Genomic DNA, 24,571 nt, shown 5'->3' on the forward strand with positions numbered 1-24,571 from the left:
ATGTTTGTTTAACGGACTAAATCCTAGACATTCCCATCCGGGTTAGTGTAGCTTTCAGCAAACCAAACAAGTTACGAATGCGAACGTTCTCCCGATGTACTACACATTCCTGTGTGAAGGTAGTTCTAACAGTGATGATAAGCCAATTATTTTCCATCGATTGTGTGATACTTTCCCACGAGCAATCTCACACTGATGTTGCGGTAATTAAAAAACGTGAATGATCACATTCGCCTACTTGGATGTAGGTAAACAAATTTCATTCTGCCGAGATACAGGACCCCAAGTGTGCCTTGTCTAGCTTTGCAAAACAATCATCCACCATTGATCCTGCCTGTTATAGAAGTGGGTCACCGGCTCTTGGTTGGCACTCATCCTATCCATGCCGTGACGTCAGAGCCAAAGGACAATGTCAAGAACCGGACTCTTGTGGAACATACCTGTTCAAACTGGTCACGAGCTTATTAGCTGATAGGCTTACGACCTCTGATAAGAATTACTCCTAGAGATTCCCACGTTCCTATCAGAACTTTCTTCTCTTGTGCACCATGTAACCTGCTCATGTGTAATTTATTACACCTACCCCTAGAGGGGTGAGAAAGTGACCTCAGACCCCTATCATTAGCTCGACGCTCTGATGACGAAGTCTCAGATTTGGTAGCGAAACTCTCGCAAAACTTATCTCGAGCTTCTCATGAGGTTGAGGTCAGCTATTCCGTTCTCCCTAGAGTAGCTGGACAGCTTCCATTCGGTTGCCTAGCCTCAGTTCTAGAGCCACGATCGAACCAATACCGGTATCGAGAACAGCCTATCCACGCGAACACCCTGGCCACCGCGTGGCCGACTACGCGTGCCACTATAGATAGTGTATAGTGGGATTGGAGCTACCTGCTACTTACCTCAAACTTGGTACTAGCCATCTCCGCTACTATACTCAAGTACTCGGTCGGTTGGCGAGAGTGTGTGTGACGGACCCTTGGGGTGGTAGTGTTGACCGGATCAATGGAAGCGGGGTGAGCAGCAGCCATTTCACGCTTTATCAGGCACGAACGATCGATTGTTTCTGCATTCTATCGGGTGCTTCCGTTCAGTGCTGAGGTGCACCCGCGAAGCAGCGCCACACGTCGTTCGATTCCCGTGTTTTTAGCTTAACTGCCAACAGTTGTTATTTTTTCCGTTCCATTATTCCAGCCCGCGTATGCGCGATCAGTTCAACGGGCTTCAGTTTGTGCATCGTTTGCCATTAGCCTGTCGGTATCCGGTTAGTGAAGTTCGGCCGTTACATACAAGAAGCAGAACAATTTCAAATGCAAACCTGTTTGTCCCGAAAAACCTGCCCCACGTGTTGTGTGCACTATCTTGAGAACCCGTTGGAAATGTTTGAATTGTGAACCGTTTGTGGCGAAAGCGTACACTCAGTTCGGGACACCTGAAACAACCGGAACCGAGCGTTCTGTTCCATTCTTTACTTCGTTCTTCTGGTGAACGCTTTTGTAAAATTAACATTAAAGTGAAAGTAATCCCCTGGCCAGCCAGCATGGGTTTAGACAACAAGACCACGATGGATGGGAAACCTTCCGAGTTGAACAACAGCTCAGCGAAAGATTTGGAACAGATGGACGCATACGCGGTTGAAGGAAAAGCACGTAAGTAAATGGAAAATATTTTCGCCCGTGAATAGTGAAACCAACAAAACGACATCGACATAAAACAAATAGTGCACATTGTATAAATACAAATACCTTTCACAGTTGTTCTTTACAATGACGAATTACCGTTTCGATGTTGGGGCAAAGAAACGTGTTTTAAAACGCTATACGGAAAATAAGGTTATCGCTTGTGAGCTTAGCGTACCGGGCATACCCTAGGCGGTTGAGTAAAACAAACAAAGTTTTTTTATCTACATCAAGTGGCATGCATTTGAACAGTGGCAGCCAATATTGTACCACTTATTGGATTGTTTTATTTGTTCTGTTTCGATACAACAGAACTATTTTTCTTTTTATGTATTTTTGACTGATAGCAACCCTGTGTTGGAGATCATTGAAAGAAATCGATTATTTCAACCACATAGTATCTTTTAAAGCTTTTTTTGTAATCATATTATGCAATATTCACATATAAGCAGCGTGTGGCGTAGTTGTTCAAATTAAAAAAAAATGTTTTGAATTACTTCAACAAGCATGGCAAACAAAATTTGAATAATTTAGTTAGCAACCGTTCACCTAAATACACCAAACACAAACTCAAGATATAAGACTTTTTTCGGAAGCTTCACGTACAAACAATGAACATAATTCACCCAGCATCTTGTGTACATAAGACGTCGAGCGATGGAGCGCCGGATAATGAATATCAAACCAGCAGACATGTCGGTACCAACAGGTGTCGTCTGGCGGCCTTCCTGTTTCGCATACCAAAATTGTTCCGTTTCCCCCAACTGTACGGTTATGCGGTTCTGCACTCTCGGTTCCGTTCCTTCAACTCACACTCAACAGTCGTCACCAGACGAATTGAGAGCTATTTCGGACGATTTGTGCTGGCTTTTATCGTTTGCCCTTGGCTTTCGCATCGAATGTTGTTGACTGCGCACATCCCATTCCTCCGGCAATTCCCTTTTTTTTCATCCTGCAGGTTTTTGGGGTGGGAAACCGAAGCGAGGGATGTATGGAACCGGAGTGTACCGCATTTCGAATCCCTTCCAAAAACCTTGGCCGACCTTGGCCGGACCACTTCGAGTGTCAACGTACTTCAGTAAACTACTACCACCCACCAACCCCTTGGTTCCTCCTTTTTCGTTCCGCTCCTTAGCGACGACGGGTCGTTTTCAACCAACAACCTGTTGGAGCGTTACAAAGAGGAAACTGATCCAAAACAAAACGAAAAATCTATCAATCAGAGGTGGAGGCACAAATCCATAATAAACCAGCATCAGATTGGTGCAAAAACCGCAAGACCTCAGCGCGCAGAGCACAAAACAAAGCTCAACATGGCACCCAAACGGACTTTGTCTAGCGAACCGCCAGCCAGGATCGTGCAGACGACGGCCGTGCTCCAACTTTCGCTGCGCCCGTGAAAAGGTGAAGGCAACCAACCAAAGAACCAGAAAGCCACAAACCGGAATAAGAGAAAAAAAATACGTTCAAAAAACTACAACAAACTCTATCGGCAGCAATATAAGCATACAAATTCCGGCACTGTTCGGTTCAATCTCGATCGAACATCTAAATACTTGACGTGATTCGTGCAACATCATCTGATCTTGCCGTCTTGATGTTGATCGTTGTTTGTAAACAAAACGAGTTCGGCTCAGCTTTTTTTCTCCTTTTGTACACGACAGGATTTAAAACCATTTTTTCTCCGTCTGATCTTGCTTGAAACGTCGAAGGCTACTTTGACGTAATTCGCATGGTGAGGATAGCAAAGTGGTCCCCACGAGATGGGCACCTCCAACCCGCTGGCTCCTTTATGACACGACCGTATATCAACACGATCCTTCCCAACGCTTTCGTCTTGCTCTCACGATTGCGCGAACCAACTATTTCCTCTAAGCGTCAATAACCCTGTCCTCCGTTGTGGACGATTTTGATGCCCGCATGTGCCTCCGGATCCATAGACTTAACGGTGTAGCGTTGAAATCGAGAGGCTACAGGTGGATATGCACCACCTCACCTCAGAATTGATCTAAGGAGTAACATACCACCACCACCAGCAACGATTACGCGAGCTATACATGGAAGGAAGTTTCCGCATCCGAAGATCACCTTTCAGGGGTTCCGCCGATTCGCGAAGCGTAAGCACGAACGCCATCATCTGAATGTGACGTGCGCGATCTTCATCGGAGAAACATGCGGCACTAAGCCGCGCATAAGGCACATCCATCAGATCGTGTCACGATCGAGCCCCAGCAAGTGTGTCAGCAAGTTGGAGAAGTTCCATTATCCGCTAGTATTTACTTCCAGACGCAGAGCTTCCGGTGGAAACCGAACGCTCTGTGACGGCAGTGCATCCGAGAGCTGAGATTGATGGTCCATTAATGTGATGGTCGGATACAAAATGTTACCGGGCATGACTAGTGAGGGAATCGAATTGTTCGCTTCCATCTTGCCGTGATCATTAAGCTACCGAGAATTGCTTTACCTCGATTCGATGTTTGTTTTATTCTAAACCTCACGATTGAAACAATGAACACGTGCCTCGCCGAATAGGAAGGGAATGTAATTTAAAAGAGCTCCAGTAAGTACAGTAGGGAAGATATTTGGCACGTTCTAGTGAAGCCACTGGACAACTTATCCTGTAAACGGAGGAAGATTAATGTACCTGTTCACATTTGAAGCCATATATTTCCTGTTTATCAAAGGTTCAAAGTGACATATTTTTAGTTGAGGTTGTCAGCTTTATTCATAAACAAAGAAGCTACTCTTTAGAATTATCATAAGCACAATAAGCTAAGCTGTCTTATATCCTATCATAAAACCTTGCTATTAGTCGTTCCGTAAACTCGATACAATCTTTCATGTATCTTCTAAACATTTTAATTCCTATTCAAACACAAAAAGGTGTTCAAGAATAACAAATCTCCTACGTCTCTAGTGTCTGATAACCTCTTTAGAGCAAGTGCATGCCCTGCCTTGTACTAAATCAGGTCGATGGGGTTGTAAAGATAAACCTTCACGGTCGCCGGAGTCGGGTTCATAGCCAATCGATTATAGTTTACTAAAGATTACCCAACATACATCGGGCACCAGTCTCGGACTTCATATCTCCGGCGCTATCAAAGATCATTATCAACGACGCAGGGAGGATTAACTTCAAAAAGGTCTTACCAAGCAGAATCAGCAAGCGACATTTGCTTATATTCACCCCGATGATATGCCGTTGACTGACTCGCCATTAGTCGCCATAGACGGCAGGGACGCTTGAAGGAAACAACGAACTCACGTGGAATGCCATTTCGCGTCCCTGGAATTCACGGTGTGGTATTTAGTCAGCGAATAACGACCGAAGATCGTTATACAACACAATTGCTCTTTCATGACCATTCCCGTTCTGTAGGGCAGTCCAGCTTAATGCCATCGGCTTTTGAGGCATCCTTCTAAATCCGATGCAACCGTTTGACCAAAAATTAATTGTCCTCCACGGGTTCGTCGGGCGGCACGTAACCGAGGCGGTTAGGAGTAGGTGGCCAAAAGGTGGTCACGTTTCGCCGCGCGATGGAAAGGGTATAGTTTACGAGTGGTTTGTGCTTCCGGTCCGGAAGACAAATCGGCCGATCATCGTGACCGCCTATCAGGCATGCTTGATGTCATGTCGATGTGGTGGATAAATTTGTCAAGCTTTTCGCTTGTTGTGAGGTTTGGTCTGAAATCTTTAATGTTTGTTAACCTCGACCATTGTTTGGCGTGGGGGCTTCCTACTAACACGATTGATCGACCGGTATATGTGAGTTTAATAATCTTTCAGGACCAATATTCTGGTATTGCGACTTATTTTTTTCAATGAATAACATAGTTGGAATAAAATTTGTAGTGATTAATCATAATTCCACTGTTTACACTTTACTTCCAACACTTTATTAACGACTTTTGCGCTAGCGGGTTGATGCGTTTATTTGTTATTTTTTTCCATAACATTTACCCTTTCGCGAGCACTTGTCGGTTATCGCCGGGCGTAGGACATCCGCAAGGGCAACTCTGTCGAACGGGGAATGACCACCATCTCCGGTGATCACGTTTCGAAAACACACGAGAGTCCACTTGACCGATCAAAACGCCTCACTGGTGGCCGACAGTAGCATAGTGAGTGTGATTTTGCGTTTCCCTAATTTATCGAACTCCAACGAGAAGCTCGTTATCAATCGGACTGCGCTATACATCCGATATCCTTCTCCTATCATCGGGGTACCGTAAAGATTGAACGAGCGTGCCATTGGTTTGTTTGTTGTTTGATTCGTGTGGTGTAAATATGTGGCCATCGAGAAACGGTCACAATCTTCCGATAAAGTCGTTCTGGATGTCGTACTTATCAGGTGTTGTTTTCTAAGAGCACCATTATGCCAGGGGGTCGACGCAACCAAACCATAAAATATGCGATTCGATAAGACTATTGGGCAGTTAGTCCTACGAAGCAGTTCTAACAAGAGAGAGTTCCATAGTTTACAGTCATGGTCCGAAATCGGAAAGGTAAAGATAGTTTGAACGGATTATGGAAGTTTACCACGCGTACTGAGGAGATAAAACTCTAATTACAAGGTGTCGTGCGTGTGGAAATACAATGGCACTCTAAAAATAGTATAACATTGAAAAAAAAACATAACATTGAAAAAAAAAAGAAAACAAACAAAATACATTCGGAGCAACCAACAATATGATCAACAGAATAAATCAGAACGGTATATCGGAAACGGAAGTCATTCAAAGCGCCAATACACAAAAAATAATACTTTGTTACATTTTATCACGGTTTAGTGATGCGTAAATGAGTCGTTTACAATGTTACATACAAAGAGGTATGGCGAGAACTACAATCGTGTGAATTGAGAAGTGAGTAAGCTAAACAGTTCGAGGGAAAAAAATGTAAATATGCTTCATTCTACTAGAATGCTAGTGCACTTTTTAAAGTTTCAGTTGCTTTTGATGTCTAAAATAATGTACACTCTTTTTCATTCAATTGTGCCTGCTCCCGCCTCTGGTTCAGCATGCACGAGCAGTTTGATCGTAGAGATAAAATTAAGATAAATTATCTCCGCCGCGTGATTGGGTGCATGGGTGGGTCTGTGATAAACCAAGTGTGCATGTAATAAACGAAGGATACACGACGAATCGAAATAGGTCGTCTGCTAAAAAGGCTCTTGTAGATAGTGAGAAACATAGCAAACACGCGTGATGGAAAGAAACAGAACGCAAAGACGTTTGCATTGAGAACAGTGTCGCGAAATTTTGTTTAAATTAGCAACATTTAATATCACCCCGTGCGGACCGGTTGTACCACACCCAGCTGCGGGTTGGGCTGATAGAACCTGCCGCCTGGTGGAGCTTACGATATGTGCTTTTTGTGTGATTATCTTTTATTGGATGAATATGACATTGTCATGAGATGAGCGAAAATTATTTCGTGATTTCAGAAGAACAAGAATTTCAAAATTGAAAGCAGCCAAAAGCTATGAACATTAAAATAAATTTCAATTTTAAAATCTAGCATGTAGCAGGTAGCACAAGATCATTCTCCACCTGCAATTCATGCTCCACTGATAATGCATGCGTGCTTTAGCCTCCCGTGATTCCATAAATGATCACCGCATGCAAGCTGTTGCAGTGTTGAATGCGCCAACGTGTCACTTTTCGCTGCATTCAGTGCAACCCCCCCTTGCATTATAGCAGGCCTCCCTACTACTATGCACACGAAGTAGGAGAAAATGTGACAAAACTGGGGCGGGAAAATTAAAAAAACTAATGATAACTTGGGGCTTCAAATTACCCATTGTGGCTGGACCTTAAGGCATTTCTTCTTCGATTTCTGTTCTCCTCCGTCCAATGAAATATGGTAAAAAAAGGTTTTGATAAACTTTGTCATAAACTACATTTATTTCCTCAATGTGTTAAATTTGTTTAGCAAATTTAAAGTAACTAATAAATTAATCTGCAATTTACTGAAACAGAAGTTTTTTTTAATAAAATTAAAGGTGTACATTTTTCCCCAGTGGTGTATTTTGCCATAATGCGCACTACAAAGAGACGCAAGCGAAAGTGCGCGGATACAGATGAATGGCGAGGCAAAAATAAAACAACAGTTCCCAAGCGACCGCGTACACAGCTGCTCCGTTGTGTCTCGAGGAGAAGCTCGATCCGTTTGCGGATCGTTAGATAGTTAAAAACTTACCATTGAATTACACGGCTGTGATAAAGTATATCCAAAGTGTTTTCTCCTACGTACCATAAACAACAAACACTGCCAACATAAAAATAACAAAACAAATATCCAACTGTGATAAATTTAGAGGCTTGCTTGTTTGGAAAACCTCGAACAGAACGAACCGCGAGTCTGTTTCTTTGTTCTCCTGTTTTGTCGAACTGTTCTGCACGAGATAACAAACACGGAATGCAACACAGAGCTCCCCATATGGTTCGATAGTGAAAAGCCCTACGACACTGCGTCGAATGAAGCCATCGATCCGCTACGCAAAGTAAACAAACGCAAACGTCACCATTTGGATAACTATTGTGGATAACATTCGAAAAAAAATATCCCCAATCGCGCTGGAAAATTTGCTAGGCACACGATGCCCTTCTGTTGCGGTTGCTGTGACGATTCGACGACCCGATATGAATATCGCCCTATCGGCCAACCACAGCAACGTAATGATCCATACTCTCATGTCCTGAATGTATTTTAGGATTAAAAAAAAAGAGTTAATTTAATAAAGCCTTCCATTTTCCTTCCGTTTCAGCGAGTGGTTTTGGTGCGCGGCATCTTCAAACGGTGCTGCTTTTCTTTGGCCTTACGATGGCGTACGCCCTGCGGGTCAACATGTCGGTAGCGATCGTCGCCATGGTCGATCGTCATGCTGCCAACGAGGACTTCGAGGAGTTCAAATGGGACGAGCGGACTAAGTCGGCAATCCTGAGCAGTTTCTTCTGGGGCTACGTTGTGACCCAGATACCGGCCGGCCAAATGGCGCAACGTTTTGGCCCGAAGATCCTGCTGATGTTTTCTATTGGTATCTGTGCGTTGCTTGCCATCTTAACTCCACTGTGTGCTCACGTCGGTGGCGCAAAGGTAAAAGAAATGGAAACCTGCCAAGTAAACGAACGCTACATTTCCTCCCAATCCTTTTTAGGCCGTTATGGGACTTCGGATATTGCAGGGTCTCAGTCAAGGGTTCGTTTTCCCCTCGACGCACCATATGCTTTCCCGCTGGGCGCCGGCTTCGGAGCGTGGCCGACTGGGAACGCTCAGCTACGCCGGTGCACAGTTCGGTACGGTCGTAATGCTCGCCATCAGTGGCGTCCTGGCATCGTCCACCATGGGATGGCCGAGCATATTCTACATTTCCGGTGCCGTCGGTATCCTCTGGGCGGTTGTATGGTTTTTCTACGGTAGCAACTCGCCGGCCGAGTATCGTGGTATCTCGCCCGAAGAACGTGAATTCATCGAGAGCTCGTTCGGTCAGCAGGACCACAGCCAAAAAATCATCACACCCTGGATTGCCATCTGTACGTCTGCTCCGATGATTGCCCTGACCATCTCGCACATGGCACACAACTGGGGCTTCTGGACGCTGCTCACCGAGATGCCTACGTACATGAAAGAGGTGCTCGAGAAGGACATCAAAAATAACGCCCTGCTCTCCTCGCTCCCGTACCTGGTGATGTGGCTGCTGAGCTTCGTGTTCAGTCCACTGTCGGACTTCCTGATCAACCGGCAGTACCTTTCACGCGTCGTCAGCCGGAAGCTGTTCAACACGATCGGCCTCTGGGTGCCGATGGTGGCCCTGCTGGGACTTGCCTTTGTGCCGAAGGGTGGATCGGATTTGGCGATCGTGCTGCTGACGCTGGCGGTCGGCATCAACTCGGCCACCTATTTGGGCTTCCAGGTTAACCATCTCGATCTCGCACCGAACCACGCGGGCACCATGATGGGCATCACGAACTGTGCGGCCAACATTATGTCCATCATTGCACCGCTCATTGTGGGCGAAGTGATAACGGATCCGGTAAGGGACTTTAAAACGATTATTCCGTCCTGTGATAACCAAGTACGAGCATTCATTTATTTTATTCACACTTTTTTTTTTAAATTATTCAGACTGACCCGATTCAGTGGCGCAACGTGTTCTACATTGCGGCCGCGATTTACTTCTTCGGTAATCTGACATTCCTCATCTTCGGTAAGGCCGACGTTCAACGATGGAACGAGACAGTCACATCGGAAACCAACGGTAAGCGAAACTGGCCAATTATTATATCGATAACCAACTTTTTCAGTTGTAATAAAAAGAAATTTCTCTTTCTTTTCATAGTCCCCTCAAATGTGCAGAACAACCAAATGACCAACAACACCGACCATAGTGATTAAGCTTCCCAGTTTGGCCGTGATTGTGTGTATCACAAACCAGCAAAGCCCAACAATGATTTGACCGTGGATCAAACAGATGTCGTAGGGACACTCGCAGCGCGGTGGCGTACTCGGTACCCCTCGTAGGAAGAGCGAAATTGAGATCATCAAGGGGAAAGAGAAAACATTTTAATTTAAAAATCATATCGCGTAATAGGATTAAGATTGGTTGGCGAGAAAAATTATCGAGGCGATTAAACAGGGAATATAGGAAAATCTGTTGAAGAGCACACACACACACACAAATTCCATGGTAATAATGAACAGACTGTGGTGGCATTTATTGATATTTTGCTCTAGATGCCGCAATTAAGAAAGATTGGTTATATTTATGAACCGTTATATACTAGTTAAAATAAAGTAAATGCAAGCTTTTGCATTAGACGTTGGAATTGCCCTCGACGCAGGCAAGCATGCAAGTGAGATCAATGTGTACGTTTTTGGAATCCTTTTTTTATAACAATTTTTTGTTCACCCTTCGTCCCACGTTCATTATCACATAGATCAAGTACAGGCTACCAATCCAACTGACGATGATGGTGGCTGGCAGTACAAAATGATACGACGCACTATTTCCGACCGGGATGAGTACGCTTATCACCGTCGGAAGGTTCTGAAAGAAAACAGAAACAGATGCAAAGGATGACGATATTATCGAGGGCTAGGGGGCCATTCTCTTAGCTGCTCGAACCCTTACATTAAATTCCATTTCGTCCCATTCGCACAACTTTGCATTGTGAAGATCGTCGTAGTCTTCGATTTCCGTACTATCGGAACACGGCAGGGTCGCATTGCCAACCACACGCAAAGGATATTTGCTCGACTGTACATTCCGACACCGGACATACAGTGTGGGACTTTCCACTTGAATCCGTTCGAATCTGAAAAGCATGCCAAAACAGAGCTAGTAAATGATAACAACGTTTAAACAAGATAACAGTAATGTTGACTTGACTTACTTCCGCTCCGACGGATCGTGGTAGCGAAAATGGATGGGTAGCGTAATGTTGACCTCCTTCCGTACCGATTCGTACAGGTACACGGTGAAGGGATCGGATTTGCTCGTTGTCTTTTCCACGTCCACGTACAGCGGAACGTAGCTGTTTATTTTATGAAACCTTTTCATGTCCACCAGCTGATCGGTGTTCACGTAGATTGCTGCCGGTAGATGTTGGACCAGCAAAAGCTCACATGACATCCGACCGATGCCACCGAAACGGAGCCCGTAGTTTATTTCCCTGAAAACAAGCCGGAGAATTGCATTAGCCATTTGTTCTACAATTGTGAATCCTTTCTTGCACCGAAAATCTTACCGATGAAAGCCACTGTTGTGAATTGCAACCGAAAGGAACGAACTTAACCCATCCGTAGGTTGAAGCAATGCGATGAGTAACGTTGCACAAATGGAAAATAGCGACACCGGAACAGAAACCATTGCTTCTAACGAAACTAGGAATGTGGTTAAACTAAAATCACACGGAAAAAATGATCTACACTACAGAAAAATGGACGTTCCATTCAAGGAAAACCTGAGCGGTTAAATGTACCGAGTGGTAAACTTTGGTGCAATATTTTTGTTTACTTTTCACGTACGTTCACATTTGACAGCCGGTTTCAGCCATTTGTCTCCTTTCTTTCCCGTATAGCTATCCTTGTCATTGCAGGTGTTTACTAAAATCGGTTGCTAGTGGTTTAATTTGAGTAAAAAATTGTAAAAAATAGATTTAAGTGATAAACCTTGAATAAGATATACAACGTCGGAGTTTCGTAATCATTTACCAGAGTTCATAGTTTTATTTCATCTCAACGAGAGGTTGTAGTACAAGCAGATAAGATGAAGAACAATAATTTATTTTCAAAAAACAAAGAGAAATTGTAGAAATTGTCAAAATTTCTACTGACACATTCTACCGGGTAAGCTTAAACAATATGTGCCACTTTAAATTCCAACCGTTTCTTTTCCTGGCGGCCATATGAAATAACTGCACACGATTAGCGTATTACTCTCTTGCCTTTCTAAATGCGACACTTTAAAATTGATCTTCCCCGCGAGCAAACTCATCCCGCAGCTTCGACAGCTTGGTTACCAAGTCATCGACTGAAACTTCGCCATGCACCTTGTTGTCGCGGGTACGCACATTCACCGTGTCCGAGCTACGTTCCTTCTCTCCGACAACTGTGAATGAAAAGATAAATTTTCTGGTACAGATTGCTCGTACAGCCCTTAAAAAGCAGATGTCTTACCCAAGATGAAGTTAAACTGTGCCAACTGAGCGTTACGGATCTTCTTGTTCATCGTATCGCCCGCGTCCAGATCCGCCTCGACCATGAAGCCAGCCTCGTGCAATCGCTCTCGCACCTTGTCCGCATACTCGTCGTACGCTGGGCCAACCGGCACCACCATAACCTGCCGGGGGGACAGCCAGAACGGCCACTTGCCCGCGTAGTTCTCCGTCAGAATCGCGATCATACGTTCAACCGAACCGAGCACTGCCCGATGAATGATAACCGGCCGTTTTTTCTCGCCATTGTCGTCGATGTAGTTCAGATTGAAACGAATCGGCAGCTGAAAATCGAGCTGAATCGTGGCGCACTGATGGTTTCGCTTGAGCGCATCCATGATCGTGATGTCAATCTTCGGTCCGTAGAACGCACCATCGCCCGGATTCTCCTTCCACGGCTCACCGAACTTGTCCAACGAGTCGGCCAACGCCTTTTCCGCCTCATTCCACACCTCAATCTCGCCGAGGTACTTCTCCGGACGGGTCGAAAGCACGAGGTTGAACGTGAATCCGAAGATGGTGTAAACGTGGCGCAAAAAGTCCAAACATCCTGTAATCTCCTCGCGGATTTGATCTGGCATGCAGAAAATGTGGGCGTCATCCTGCTGGAAACGGCGAACGCGTGTCAAACCGGTCAGCGCCCCGGACAGTTCGTTACGGTGCAACACTCCGAAATCGGCCATACGAAGCGGAAGCTCACGCCATGATCGATTACGGTGATCGAACATCAAACAGTGGCCGGGACAGTTCATCGGTTTCAGTGCGAAGGTTTCCTTTTCGCTCTCGAACGAGAACATGTTCTCCGCATAGTGCTGCCAGTGGCCCGAAGTCTGCCACAGCTTGGCATTGTAGATGTTCGGTGAGATAACCTCCTGGAAGCCGCGCTTACGGTACTCTCCGCGAATGAAGTTCATCAGCGTGTTGTAGATATGTGCTCCCTTCGGCTGGAAGAAGCACGATCCCGGCGATAGCTCGTGGAAGAAGAATAGCTCCTGCTCCTTACCAAGCTTCCGGTGGTCACGCTTGGCCGCTTCCTCCTGGATCTTTTCCCACTCCTTCAGTTGCTTCGGATCGGGGAACGATATGCCGTACACGCGCTGAAGCGTCTCCGCGTCCGCTTTGCCTTCCCAGTAGGTGGCCGAGTTCTTCACCACTTTGAGCGCCTTCACCTTGCCCGTGTTGCGGACATGTGGTCCACGGCACAGATCGATAAGCGGACCACACCGGTAGACGGTTGTTGTATCGGTGGTCACCTTCTCGTTAAGAATGCGGACCTTAAATTGGTTGTACTCGAACATCCGCAGCAAATCAGCCTTTTTCATCTCCAACCGTTCGAAGGGTTGCTTTTCCTTCACGATACGCTTTACCTCAGATTCGAGAACACCATAGTCCTGGTTGGAAATTCCACTTCCCTCCAGAAACATATCGTAGTAGAACCCATTCTCAATCGGAGGCCCGTAGCACAGGTGTCCACAGTATCGTTTCTCCATCGCCTCACCCAAAATATGTGCGGAACTGTGCCAGAAAACGGCCTGCGCATCCGGATCGTCAAACTTCAGCAACTGCAGCTTGCAGTCACCCTCGAGTGGTCGGTCCAGGTCCCACAATTCATTGTTGACCCGCGCAATGACGGTGTTGTCCGCCAGTCCCTGGCTGATTCCCTTAGCCACTTCATACGGTGTCGTTTGCCAGCTCAGCCCATCCACCTGCTTTCCGTCCGGAAGCGTCACCTTTATGGGACTCTTTTCCTTCTTCTCAAGCTCCTCCCGATATTGCGCCATCAGTTCGTCGTAGATTTTGATGCGATGATCGATGAAATCCGGCAACCCCTTCGGCTCTTCAGCGGCACTCGAAGGCTGCCCGGATGCCGCTGCAGATGATGAAAATGAACAGAAAATATTGCATCAGAATAGGTCCAATGAATCATCTGATAGCCGCCCTCGTTCTCAACTCTAAGTACCTTTTTCCGCAGCCGCATTCTTCTGTTTCTCCTTCTTTGCCTTGCTGGCCTAAAAGTATGAATAAAAGAAAAAACATGTTACTATTAGCAGCTCGAACAGTAGGTCTAAGTTAAAGTAAACAACTAAATAAATCGTTCTCATTATGCGTCCCCGGTACGTATGACGTTAACACCGTTCCTTTCGTTTTAATGAACATTGAGAGGTTATGTCACTTTCAGGAGAAACATTGCTAGGAACATCTAGCACTCCGATCTGTAGATTATTGCGAGTCTGAACAAATAAAAGAAACACATTAACTAAACGTTTGCCTTTCTCAACGAACCAATGTTGCAAACTGACGGCACGGATGAGGACTTTTCTGGCGGTTTCCGATAGTTGGTTGCACTAAGCGGTGCAGTTGCCGTAACATTAGCCATTCCCTGCTACCAAAACGACGGTGCAGCAGGTTTGTTCCACCACCGCCTCCAGTCCACACTGCACATCGTCGCAACAGGACACCGACCGTCGGTTGCATTTTACACTGCTGTTTCCCAGTTTACAGTTTCATTAACAAATTTATCGGCAATGCTTCACTCATCACTTGGGTACACTCGTAACGATGCAAATTGCAAAGATGACTGAATGGTCCAAGTGCCACGATACACAGGTACGGTTCTAGGTGGGGAATGGAAGTGAAAAGTAGTGGTTATCTCATGCCTTTTGCTTATTTAAATCCATGTTTTCCATCTCGGCGACGGGGGTGGTTTCGGGCATTTTCTTGTCGGGCTAGTTGCACAAGTGGAACTACAATTTTCTTATTTCCAAACACGTTTCTATGCGAATCGATTGCGCACCGATTTCGGCTTGAACGTATCGGACTCGGACGTGTCGGAACGAGACTGACAGCTGTTGTCAAAGGCCATTTGCCTAAATAGTGTACGTACAGTGTATCGCACGCCAATTTTGATACTCAAATATTACATTATTCCTTTTTTTTTTTAAACAATAGTACAATCTTGATAGAACAGTTGTGGGAATCGAGAGCTAATAATGATCCATCGTACTCCATGATACACAAAGTAACATTATGCAGTAAATGCTGTATTTAGAAATGCAGTTTTGCATCATTCCAGCATCAATGCCGCAGATGCACACGTGGCAGTAAAATGCATAGATTTTGCACTTTCCCTTTCTTAGTTTCAGTTCAAACTCAATCTATTACAAAAACCACCGAAACCCCAGGTACAGACCGCTACTGGGGTGGTCTCACTTAGTACATATTTAAAATCTTTTATTCCTCACCTGGCTGGATTTGTTATTTTTCCCCATGTGTTATCCAAATTATGGAACTTGTTGCAACACTTTCCGGCTATCCGGTATACCTAACAAGTACTTTAAAGATAATATTTCATTAAATATCTAGGATTCCACCAAGGTCAGGTTCCGTGCAACCAAGAATTGATCTTCTTCTACAATGTTCACATGTTTTGGGATGAAAAGACCAAACGATTTGCGCAGAATCCATCTTTCCGAGAAAGAAAAATGGTTGAATTTGCTGTTGCCAAATTGTCTGCCATCTGATTTGTCGAAATACAAACTCTGGCACCAAAATATGGACATTTAAATTGGACGTTTTGATATTTCTCATTACTTTTCCGTCTCCATTTTTCATTTATTTTTCTTCTCACAAAACTTTCATATACTTTTGTTATAAATTTCCTTTCCAGCACATGTTCAAAACTGACCTACTCCAATGTCCTAGGATTCCAATGTTGGTAAACTAAATATTTGGCCACAAAGTACTAGCCGGTTGTCAGATACTGAATTGGGAAATTCAATACGCATGCTCCAGTGCAGAGTCCGGAATATTCCCGTGTTTTGTGGAAACTTTGCACTGTACCATTCATTTTTCAGCAATCAGAAAATCAATATCACCGCAGTATCATTTGAACCGTTGCAGAAGACGACCTCGGTTTGCATTTGGCGCCTGACTGACCAATCGAATCGACCGCAATCCGTACAGGAGCTTAATAGGCCCACGCCAAACAGTTTTGTTTCTACAAAGTTTTGAAATATTCAAACCATCTGGGATATTTTCTACTGGGTGAATCCTTAACGGAGTAGATCTGCCCAGCAAAGGAAAGTCCCAGGAGAGGTTGCAGCCCAGTGAAGGAGTGTGTGGTTTCGAAAGTGGCGCTCGACAACGGTATCAAAACGCAGTCCCGTGTGCATCCGAGTCCCGGTAGTGCTCGCACCCTGGTGTGGGCACTGCCGTTAACGGCATCATGCAACATGGTCACCGAGGAGAGTGACCATCCGCACCATCCGGAGGAGGAGAAAACACCAACACAGGAGAAGGACAGCAACCTGCTGGCACGGACGGACAGTAGCGAGATTTTGATCCAGAGTAGCATGGACGATATATTCGATGTCATCAAATCTGGGTAAATTCTTAACTATTTATCAAATGCCTAAATCCGAGACTTACAAGTAATGGTTTCAGGGAGCTTTCGGAGGTGGAAAATCTGGTAGAAAAGCTAGGCCCAGAAGCACTCAGCGCGCGGGACAAGCATGGCTACACACCGGCGCATTGGGCCGCCCTGGATGGTAACGTCGAGATGATGCGTTACCTAGTCGAACGTAATGCTCCGGTAGATTTACCATGCTTAGGAACGCAAGGTCCACGACCTATCCACTGGGCATGCCGGAAGGGCCACGCTGCCGTCGTACAGGTCCTACTGCAAGCCGGCGTTGCGGTAAATGCGGCCGATTTTAAGGGTCTAACCCCGCTCATGACGGCCTGCATGTACGGCCGCACGGCCACCGCAGCGTACCTGTTGGGCATGGGAGCACAGAATCATCTAACCGACATCAACGGTGACACTGCACTCCATTGGGCAGCATACAAAGGCCATGCGGATCTCATTCGTTTGCTGATGTACTCGGGTGTGGATTTGCAGAAAACGGACAACTTCGGTTCAACACCACTGCACCTCGCCTGTCTGTCGGGAAATTTACAGTGCGTGAAGATCCTTTGCGAAAAGCGCAATCTGGAGTTGGAACCGCGCGATAAAAATGGCAAAACTCCTATCATGCTCGCCCAGAGCCACCGGAACAGTGAGGTCGTCAAGTTGCTGCACAATGAAATGAAGAAAAAGTCACGCTGGATGCCTCCGATCTCCGAGATATGGGGAATGCTGTTTGGTGGCGCTGGTGCGTCAAAGGGACCGCTGATATTGTTCCTCGTTTCTGTGCTGCTGTGGGGTTACCCAATGTACATGATAAGGGTAAGGTTGATTACAAGTAATAATTTCATTTCAACGATCACTTTTCATTTTTGTTATTGCATTCCAGTGCATCCCCATCACCTGGAACATTTTGAGACGATCGCACTATTGTTTCATCTACTGGAATGCGGTCATGTGGATCAGCTGGATCATTGCCAATCGCCGCGATCCTGGGTACATTCCTCTCAACTCCGATACTTACTACAGAGCGATCAAGCAAATTCCATACTTCGACAAGTGGAAGAAACGCAATGTGATCCTTTCGCGCCTCTGCCATAGCTGTCGTTGTTTGCGGCCACTGAGAGCGAAACACTGTCGTATCTGTAACCGATGTGTTTCGTACTTCGACCATCATTGCCCGTTTATATACAACTGCGTGGGATTGCGAAATAGAATGTGGTTCCTGCTGTTTGTATTAAGCATCGCGATCAACTGTTCGTTCACAATCTACTTTGCGTGCTATTGTGTCATGATCGAGGGTTTCAGTCTGCTGTATGTGTTGGGACTACTGGAGGCATTTGTGTTTTGTGGACTTGGATGGATTCTTACCTGCACTTCCGTAAGTGTTAAAAATCAAGAAACTGTTCAAGAGATCGTAGGTTCTATACCTGTCGTTGTCTTCGTATTCTTATAGATCCTACACGCGTGTATGAATTTAACGACCAACGAAATGTTCAACTACAAGCGCTACCCCTATCTGCGAGACAAACGCGGCCGCTACCAGAATCCATTTTCGCGTGGACCGGTGTTGAATCTGTTTGAATTTTTCGTCTGCCTTCCCGACCGTCAAGATGAACAGGACTACATTCTGGATGAGAACCTTTGAAAATTGCCCAACAACTCCGGCGAACGCCGGAAGCGCATCGCCAGCAGCGGAAGCAATAGTAGCACCAGCTAGCTCAAAGTACGCAACTAATCCGCGCGATATGAGACAAGACCAATGGAACACCACGGTTTGCACATTCTTTTTCCACAGTTTTTTTCGCCAACATCACCCCTATTGCCTGCATAAGCTGCATAGAAGAAGCCTAACCAGTCCGAAGATATCGAATGGGTCTTCGCTTTATGTTTTTAAATGACCATGATTCATTCCACTTCGTGATACCTTTTATGATATACTTCTCACTGGGAAGCGCTGTTACTTATGAAAAGATATTTACTTAGTTCTAATGTTAAGCATGTTAGCTTAGAATCTCGTGTCTCTACTGTATAAGGAAGCATTCGTTTGTTATAACAATAGATAGGACCAGGGATGTACGTTTAGCGCACTTGCCTTGGTAAATTCGTTATCGTTTGATAGAGCTTTAACGCTACAACTTACAGCGTCCGTACAATGGCTTTGTGGGTGTCTTTAAATCAAATAAATGCTTGTATGAAATATAATTTAGCAAATTTTTATTATTCATCGGCGAACATTTACGAGATGGTTATCCTTCGCCTATATTAACAGAACATTTAAATTTGACATTGCGAGCGCAAGGTAACTAAACGAAACTTTCTACTGTATATGCACCTTGCAGTGAACATGACAGCAAAATAATTCGTCTTTCCCACATGTGGCCGGGTCAGTGAAGTGTAGTGTTTTGAATATTTTCCTCGACGAGGAAAATCTAGTTTTTCCGGCACACAACATCCCTGCCACGCAGCAAAGATGGTGCGCCACAATAATCAACTGCCGGACAATCTGCCGCAGCTGCAGAATCTGATCAAGCGCGATCCGGAATCTTACCGGGAAGAGTTTCTACAGCAGTACCAGCATTTCCTAAGCGTGTTGGATATCTTTCGGCTGGAACCGGATAAGGAAAACAAAAGCCTTTGCGAGTCAATAATGTTTCTGGCGCAGGTAGCTCAGTGCTATCTGGAGGATATGAAAACCTTTCCCCAGACGTTGGTGGATCTGCTGAAGACTCACTCGACAACGCTTGAACCGGAGATGCGAAACACGTTTTGCCGAGCGTTGATTTTGCTGCGGAATAAAAACCTCATATCCCCGCTGGACCTACTGGAACTATTCTTCCAGCTGCTGCGCTGCCCGGACAAGGCGCTCCGAACGTTCTTACAGAATCACATTATTACGGACATCAAGAATATGAACGCGAAGCAGAAGGATATGAAGCTCAATTCTACGCTGCAATCGTTCATGTACACAATGCTACGCGATACGAATCCAAAGGCGGCTAAAATGTCCATTGACATCATGATCGAGCTGTACAGGAAGCAGGTCTGGAACGACGCGAAGACAGTTAATGTAATTGCAAACATCGGCTGCTTCTCGAAGGTAACGAAGGTGATGGTTGCTTCGTTGAAGTTTTTCCTCGGTACCGACCAGCAGGAGGAAGAAGAAGAGGAGGATAGCGACCGGGAGGTTAACCTGAAAGGTATCATGATGGCCGCAAAAATTAACAAAAAAACGAAGAAACGCAAGAATAAGGTGGAGGCAGTCAAGAAACTGTACGCGAACGCTCAGAAGAAAAAGAAAAAGGTGGTGGCTTTCAATTTTTCGGCCATTCATTTGATACACAACCCACAGGGAATGGCGGAAAATTTGTTCAAACAGTTGCAGGATGGAAATGAGCGGTTCGAGGTGAAGCTGATGCATCTGGACGTCATTTCCAGACTAATTGGAATTCACGAGCTATTTTTGTTCAGTTTCTATCCGTACATTACCAGGTAATTAATATGACCGTAAATTTGTCAATGCCCGTATATGACATGCTAATGCTTTTTTTTAACGCCCCAGGTTCATCCAGCCACATCAACGTCAGGTTACACGAATTCTACAATTTGCCGCCCAAGCGTCCCACGAGATGATTCCGCCGGACATTATCGAGCCGGTCATTAAGACGCTCGTGAACAATTTCGTCACCGAGCGGAACTCGAGCGACGTAATGGCTATTGGGCTGAACGCGGTCCGGGAGGTTTGTGTCCGTTGTCCGCTGGCGATGAACGAGGATTTACTGCGCGATCTTACGATGTACAAGAGCTACAAGGAAAAGTCTGTCATGATGTCGGCAAAGTCGTTGATTATGCTTTATCGCGAACAAGTGCCTACTCTGCTGGCGAAGAAGGATCGTGGCCGACCGACGGAGGCAAGCGTCGAAATTAAACCGAAGCGATACGGCGAGGTGCTGGCAGTTGATCATATTCCCGGAACGGAAGCACTATTACGTGAGGGTATTCCGGAGGTCGAGGAAAGCGAAAGCTCGTCCGAGGATGATTCAGAATCGGGTGACTGGGTGGACGTGGCAAGTAGTGAGGATGAGACAGATGCGTTGTTGCGTGAAGGAAGGAAAAAGAAGGGAATTACTATGATTAAATCCACGAAAGATCAGTCAAAGGATGAGGGTATTGATAATTCGGAAGATGAGGATGAGGATGACGATGAAGGGGAATGGGAAGAGTGCAGCGATGAGGAAGATGAAGGAGAAGAGGAAGAGATCGAAGATGGAAGTGAGAAGAAAGGCGATCATTCAAATGGTAAAAGAAAGAAGAAGGCTAAGAAAACTGGCAAGAAATCGGAAATAACCGCCGAAGCCAAATCCGCAGATGGGAATGAACAAACCCTAAACACCTCGGAAGCGATGCAGGAACTGGCGCTTACGAAAATTTTCACCGATGCGGACTTTGCCCGTATCGAGCAGGAGCGTGTAAAGAAGCAACTGACGCACCACAATCGAAAGCGCCAGGCCGAAACGGAGCGCAGTGAGTTTGTGAAGCTCGATTCGATCGAGATGATCTACAAACGGCGCAAGGCAGACAAGGAAGCACGCGTGGAGAGTATGCAGAAGGGTCGCGATGGACGTGAGAAGTTCGGATACAAGGATAACCGGCTGAATCCGCATTGCTCGACGACGAACCGGGAGAAGAAGAAGAATAAAAACTTCTCCATGATTCGGCACAAGGCGCGCGGTAAGGTTAAGAAATCCTTCCGCGACAAGCAGTTGGCGTTGCGAAAACATTTGATTCACATGAAAAAGATGAAATAAATTTACATTTCTATGTATCCTAGGAAACTTAAAAAGTGGTGATTTTTATCCGACTATAAATAGACTCCGCAAACTTCCAATCGAATTGTTCATGCTTCCGTCCATTCCAGTGTTGGCTAATGTTACCTATTAATTGATGTGTAACGCATTGAACTGTTTTATCAGGTCAATTTGTTCTAAACGTTGTTAATATTTTTGGTAAAATAAAACAAATGTTGGCGCTAGCTATTTGAATTGAAGTACGGTACAGCGGACCTTAATACATCTTGTTACGGTGCAGCATGTGTATACATACCTGCTCGCCCCAAGTATTGACATGTTAAAATAAACATCGTCCATCGTCTTGCATCGTTTTTCATTTCTGAGTCATTGCCCATAATTTACGAGTTATTGTAGGTAATTATTGTAGTTTACAATTGGATTAAAGTGTAAATTAATACTTTGCTTTCATTAGGTGAAGTGTTGCTTTCGAAATCGCTTTCGACGAAGGAGGAAATCATGTTTTCCAACAAATGCATCCTCCTACTGCTGGGCTGCTGCAGTAGTCTACTGTTGATGCCGCAATGCAACGCAGAACCTTCGTATGTTGATATGCCGGTGTCCAACATTCCGCTCTACACGGATGGTATATATTTCGAGCAGCTTAAACCGATTAAGGTGCAGGTAAGCACTTGGACACTGCGGGCCGACTACGATATTGCGGAGTTTATCGCCGAAATCGCAACGGCCAGCGGTACGGTGTCCCACCTGTTGAAGGCCTGCGCAGAAATGCGAGAGAAAAAGATTGGAAACTGTGAGGGAATTAATAACATTCTCGAGCTGACGAAGGAACTGAACGACTTCAGTGCGCTACTGTCGAGCATGTGCGAAGAGTCGGATGTAGGCTCCAGGCGTACAAAGCGTGGCATACTTCGATCGTGGTTCGGCCTAATGGACGACGAGGATCGCACCGAAATCAACAGCAACTTTGATAAGGTAAATCAACAGATCGCCATCGAATCGTCGACGCTGAAGATGTTCTACAACACGACAAACCAAGCGCTAGCCGTGTTGACGGGCAACCTGTTTAAAGTGGACCCGAAAAAACCAAATGCGATCGACTTTACACGCGAGGGGCAGCTGTTGCTGATGGATATTTTGCTGAACAAAATTATCGCCAAGAAGAACCTCTTCATGCAGTTGCTACAAAGTACCAGCACGATGGACCTGAGCGATAGTATCATTTCCCCCAATAAGCTCCTGGTGGAGCTGGAGAAGGTGCAGGGATACCTACCGGAAGAGTTTATTTTCCCCGTCGAACTGAAGCTTCGCGAGGTAATCAAACTTTATCCCCTCTCGCAGGTGGTAGCGTATGTTGAAGGGTGTCGGCTTGTGGTCAACATTCTGCTTCCGCTCTGCAATCGTTTAGTGTATCGTACATTGAAAGGAACGAACGTACCGATGCTGAAGGACGGTGTGGTGACACTTATTGTGCTCGAGCGAGATATTGTAGCGTTTAACGAAACCTCGAACAGCGGAATGGTCATGTCGTACGATGAGTATAAAGCGTGCAATCATTTGACCGATTTTGCCCTCTGCAATTCCCATCATCTCATGCGAAATCTCACAACAACCGATGACTGCATTGCGGCCACTTATTTCAACAACACTCAGCGCGACTCGAATTGTCGTACCACGCGGCTGCAGCTGCGGTCTCAGATGTGGGTACAGCTCGCTGACCCGAACGCCTGGATTTATGTGGTGCCCAACTTTACCGATATCACCATTCAATACGGTACGGATCGTTTGAAAGGGCTCACACTGCACGGAGTCGGTATATTGAAACTCCTGCGTATGTGCCACGTGCGATCGATGGACGTCCTATTGCAATACATACCTCAACTGGGAGGAACCCGCATTAAGCTGGCCACCGAAGGCTTTAGTCTACCGGTCACCATAACGCGCGAGCAATCGCTAATCATATCGGCCAGTCCGAACGACAACAGCCGCGTCATTCCGGTGGGAAAATTCACCGAGACCGATCTGCACGATCCGTCCCTCGTGGCCGGGATTTATCGTGAGTCGAGTGGCATCTCCCCGTGGGCTGTAGTTGGCATAATTTGTGGCGTTTGTCTGGTATTTTTCGTCATATTGCGTGTATTTGTTATGAAGCATGTGTTGAAACGATTTTCTAGAGCCGATCGAAATGCCGCAACTCGGCGGACGAGTTGTTTGGACGGACATTACGATGCGTCTCAAATTGCCAATCAATCTACGTACCCCATAGTAGCGACTTAAATAAGCACAAAAAATCGATAGAGCAGTCAGTGCCTTTATAGTGAAAGGCGGTTGAGAACTGAAGACCAAAGCGCAATTGGTAGGTGCTACTGCAACGATTAATACTAAGCATCGTGATTATATACTTATTTCAAAAATGTTACCATACCTAGTGGTGAAAGGCTTCAAGCACGTGTTGGCCGAATTTCCCTCATTTGCAGGGAAAATAATCTGGAGTCTTCCCATAATTGCCTGCTGAGCTAATTGAGAAGAAAACTAAAGGAATTTGGTGATAATTACCGATAACGGTTTGTGATGAATTGCATGAAGAGGTTGAAATCAAACGGATTAGCTTTAGCAAGAATACTATTTGCCACAAAGAGAACATGCAGCACTCAAATGTTAAAGAAAAGACAAAGAGTTTACATACCAAATCTTGAACTCAAGGTGAGGATTTCTAGGAGTTAGGTCAAAACTATAAAAAATCGCCATTAATTAATTACTGGAAACACATCGATCACATTATTCTCTCGTTTTTAGTTGTTCTATTATTTTAACAATTATTCGTTATTGCTCTATCAAAGAATTAAAACAGGACGCATCATCAGTTTGTCATGAACTGAACATTTTTTTATGTCCTTTATTTTTGGATTGCTCTTCTACACGAAAAATTAATAAATAATAAATCACTTATAGTAGGCTAACTA

General features: G+C 45.3%; 6 protein-coding genes across 9 annotated transcripts; 4 read left to right on the top strand and 2 right to left on the bottom strand.

Moving 5' to 3' along the window:
* The first annotated feature begins 7,777 nt into the window (after positions 1–7,777).
* On the top strand, positions 7,778–10,122 carry LOC131287804 (putative inorganic phosphate cotransporter). Its single transcript, XM_058316891.1, has 5 exons — positions 7,778–8,354; positions 8,447–8,775; positions 8,837–9,712; positions 9,805–9,937; positions 10,019–10,122. The coding sequence occupies exons 1-5, from the start codon at positions 8,279–8,281 to the stop codon at positions 10,072–10,074; spliced, it is 1,470 nt and encodes a 489-aa protein (XP_058172874.1). The 5' UTR covers positions 7,778–8,278; the 3' UTR covers positions 10,075–10,122.
* A 219-nt stretch (positions 10,123–10,341) lies between these two features.
* Positions 10,342–11,677, bottom strand: LOC131281076 (phosphatidylinositol-glycan biosynthesis class X protein). Its single transcript, XM_058310328.1, has 4 exons — positions 11,427–11,677; positions 11,073–11,351; positions 10,811–10,994; positions 10,342–10,726 (listed from the first exon to the last, which is right to left on the bottom strand). Exons 1-4 carry the CDS (start codon positions 11,546–11,548, stop codon positions 10,568–10,570), a joined length of 744 nt encoding a protein of 247 aa, XP_058166311.1. The 5' UTR covers positions 11,549–11,677; the 3' UTR covers positions 10,342–10,567.
* A 451-nt stretch (positions 11,678–12,128) lies between these two features.
* Positions 12,129–15,215, bottom strand: LOC131283140 (threonine--tRNA ligase 1, cytoplasmic). Of its 3 annotated transcripts, none has more exons than XM_058312716.1 (4): positions 15,053–15,215; positions 14,372–14,404; positions 12,358–14,251; positions 12,129–12,289 (listed from the first exon to the last, which is right to left on the bottom strand). In XM_058312716.1, the coding sequence occupies exons 1-4, from the start codon at positions 15,107–15,109 to the stop codon at positions 12,144–12,146; spliced, it is 2,130 nt and encodes a 709-aa protein (XP_058168699.1). In that variant the 5' UTR covers positions 15,110–15,215; the 3' UTR covers positions 12,129–12,143. The 3 variants fall into 3 exon arrangements, with proteins under 3 accessions (XP_058168699.1, XP_058168698.1, XP_058168697.1); XM_058312715.1 differs by having other exon boundaries at positions 12,358–14,265; positions 14,356–14,404; positions 14,679–15,151; XM_058312714.1 differs by having other exon boundaries at positions 12,358–14,283; positions 14,356–14,404; positions 14,679–15,151.
* A 1,397-nt stretch (positions 15,216–16,612) lies between these two features.
* LOC131281563 (uncharacterized) lies at positions 16,613–18,577 on the top strand. Its single transcript, XM_058310905.1, has 4 exons — positions 16,613–16,779; positions 16,839–17,622; positions 17,690–18,181; positions 18,257–18,577. The coding sequence occupies exons 1-4, from the start codon at positions 16,628–16,630 to the stop codon at positions 18,446–18,448; spliced, it is 1,620 nt and encodes a 539-aa protein (XP_058166888.1). The 5' UTR covers positions 16,613–16,627; the 3' UTR covers positions 18,449–18,577.
* Positions 18,578–19,188: 611 nt separating this feature from the next.
* LOC131282548 (protein SDA1 homolog) lies at positions 19,189–21,637 on the top strand. Of its 2 annotated transcripts, XM_058312057.1 has the most exons (3): positions 19,189–20,292; positions 20,363–20,891; positions 20,967–21,637. In XM_058312057.1, exons 1-3 carry the CDS (start codon positions 19,274–19,276, stop codon positions 21,606–21,608), a joined length of 2,190 nt encoding a protein of 729 aa, XP_058168040.1. In that variant the 5' UTR covers positions 19,189–19,273; the 3' UTR covers positions 21,609–21,637. The 2 variants fall into 2 exon arrangements, with proteins under 2 accessions (XP_058168040.1, XP_058168031.1); XM_058312048.1 differs by having other exon boundaries at positions 20,363–21,637.
* Positions 21,638–22,105: 468 nt separating this feature from the next.
* Positions 22,106–24,356, top strand: LOC131288074 (uncharacterized). Its single transcript, XM_058317176.1, has one exon. It carries the CDS (start codon positions 22,107–22,109, stop codon positions 23,883–23,885), a length of 1,779 nt encoding a protein of 592 aa, XP_058173159.1. The 5' UTR covers position 22,106; the 3' UTR covers positions 23,886–24,356.
* Positions 24,357–24,571: the final 215 nt, after the last annotated feature.

The sequence above is a fragment of the Anopheles ziemanni genome, chromosome 2 (genome assembly GCF_943734765.1).
Source record: "Anopheles ziemanni chromosome 2, idAnoZiCoDA_A2_x.2, whole genome shotgun sequence".
Lineage (NCBI taxonomy): Eukaryota > Metazoa > Arthropoda > Insecta > Diptera > Culicidae > Anopheles > Anopheles ziemanni.

Excerpts from the sequence above, each read along its gene's own strand:
- LOC131287804 (XM_058316891.1), top strand. The coding sequence starts at position 8,279 with ATGCCCTTCTGTTGCGGTTGCTGTGACGATTCGACGACCCGATATGAA. Across the intron at positions 8,355-8,446 it reads TATCGGCCAACCACAGCAAC|CGAGTGGTTTTGGTGCGCGG; the intron begins GTAATGATCCAT and ends CTTCCGTTTCAG. Across the intron at positions 9,938-10,018 it reads AGTCACATCGGAAACCAACG|TCCCCTCAAATGTGCAGAAC; the intron begins GTAAGCGAAACT and ends TTCTTTTCATAG.
- LOC131281076 (XM_058310328.1), bottom strand. The coding sequence starts at position 11,548 with ATGGTTTCTGTTCCGGTGTCGCTATTTTCCATTTGTGCAACGTTACTC. Across the intron at positions 11,352-11,426 it reads CACAACAGTGGCTTTCATCG|GGAAATAAACTACGGGCTCC; the intron begins GTAAGATTTTCG and ends GCTTGTTTTCAG. Across the intron at positions 10,727-10,810 it reads GGGACGAAATGGAATTTAAT|AACCTTCCGACGGTGATAAG; the intron begins GTAAGGGTTCGA and ends GTTTTCTTTCAG.
- LOC131283140 (XM_058312714.1), bottom strand. The coding sequence starts at position 14,870 with ATGCAACCGACGGTCGGTGTCCTGTTGCGACGATGTGCAGTGTGGACT. Across the intron at positions 14,405-14,678 it reads GCCGTCAGTTTGCAACATTG|GCCAGCAAGGCAAAGAAGGA; the intron begins GTTCGTTGAGAA and ends TCATACTTTTAG. Across the intron at positions 14,284-14,355 it reads GAATGCGGCTGCGGAAAAAG|CATTTTCATCATCTGCAGCG; the intron begins GTACTTAGAGTT and ends ATATTTTCTGTT.
- LOC131281563 (XM_058310905.1), top strand. The coding sequence starts at position 16,628 with ATGGTCACCGAGGAGAGTGACCATCCGCACCATCCGGAGGAGGAGAAA. Across the intron at positions 16,780-16,838 it reads TTCGATGTCATCAAATCTGG|GGAGCTTTCGGAGGTGGAAA; the intron begins GTAAATTCTTAA and ends TAATGGTTTCAG. Across the intron at positions 17,623-17,689 it reads ACCCAATGTACATGATAAGG|TGCATCCCCATCACCTGGAA; the intron begins GTAAGGTTGATT and ends ATTGCATTCCAG.
- LOC131282548 (XM_058312048.1), top strand. The coding sequence starts at position 19,274 with ATGGTGCGCCACAATAATCAACTGCCGGACAATCTGCCGCAGCTGCAG. Across the intron at positions 20,293-20,362 it reads TTCTATCCGTACATTACCAG|GTTCATCCAGCCACATCAAC; the intron begins GTAATTAATATG and ends TTAACGCCCCAG.
- LOC131288074 (XM_058317176.1), top strand. The coding sequence starts at position 22,107 with ATGTTTTCCAACAAATGCATCCTCCTACTGCTGGGCTGCTGCAGTAGT.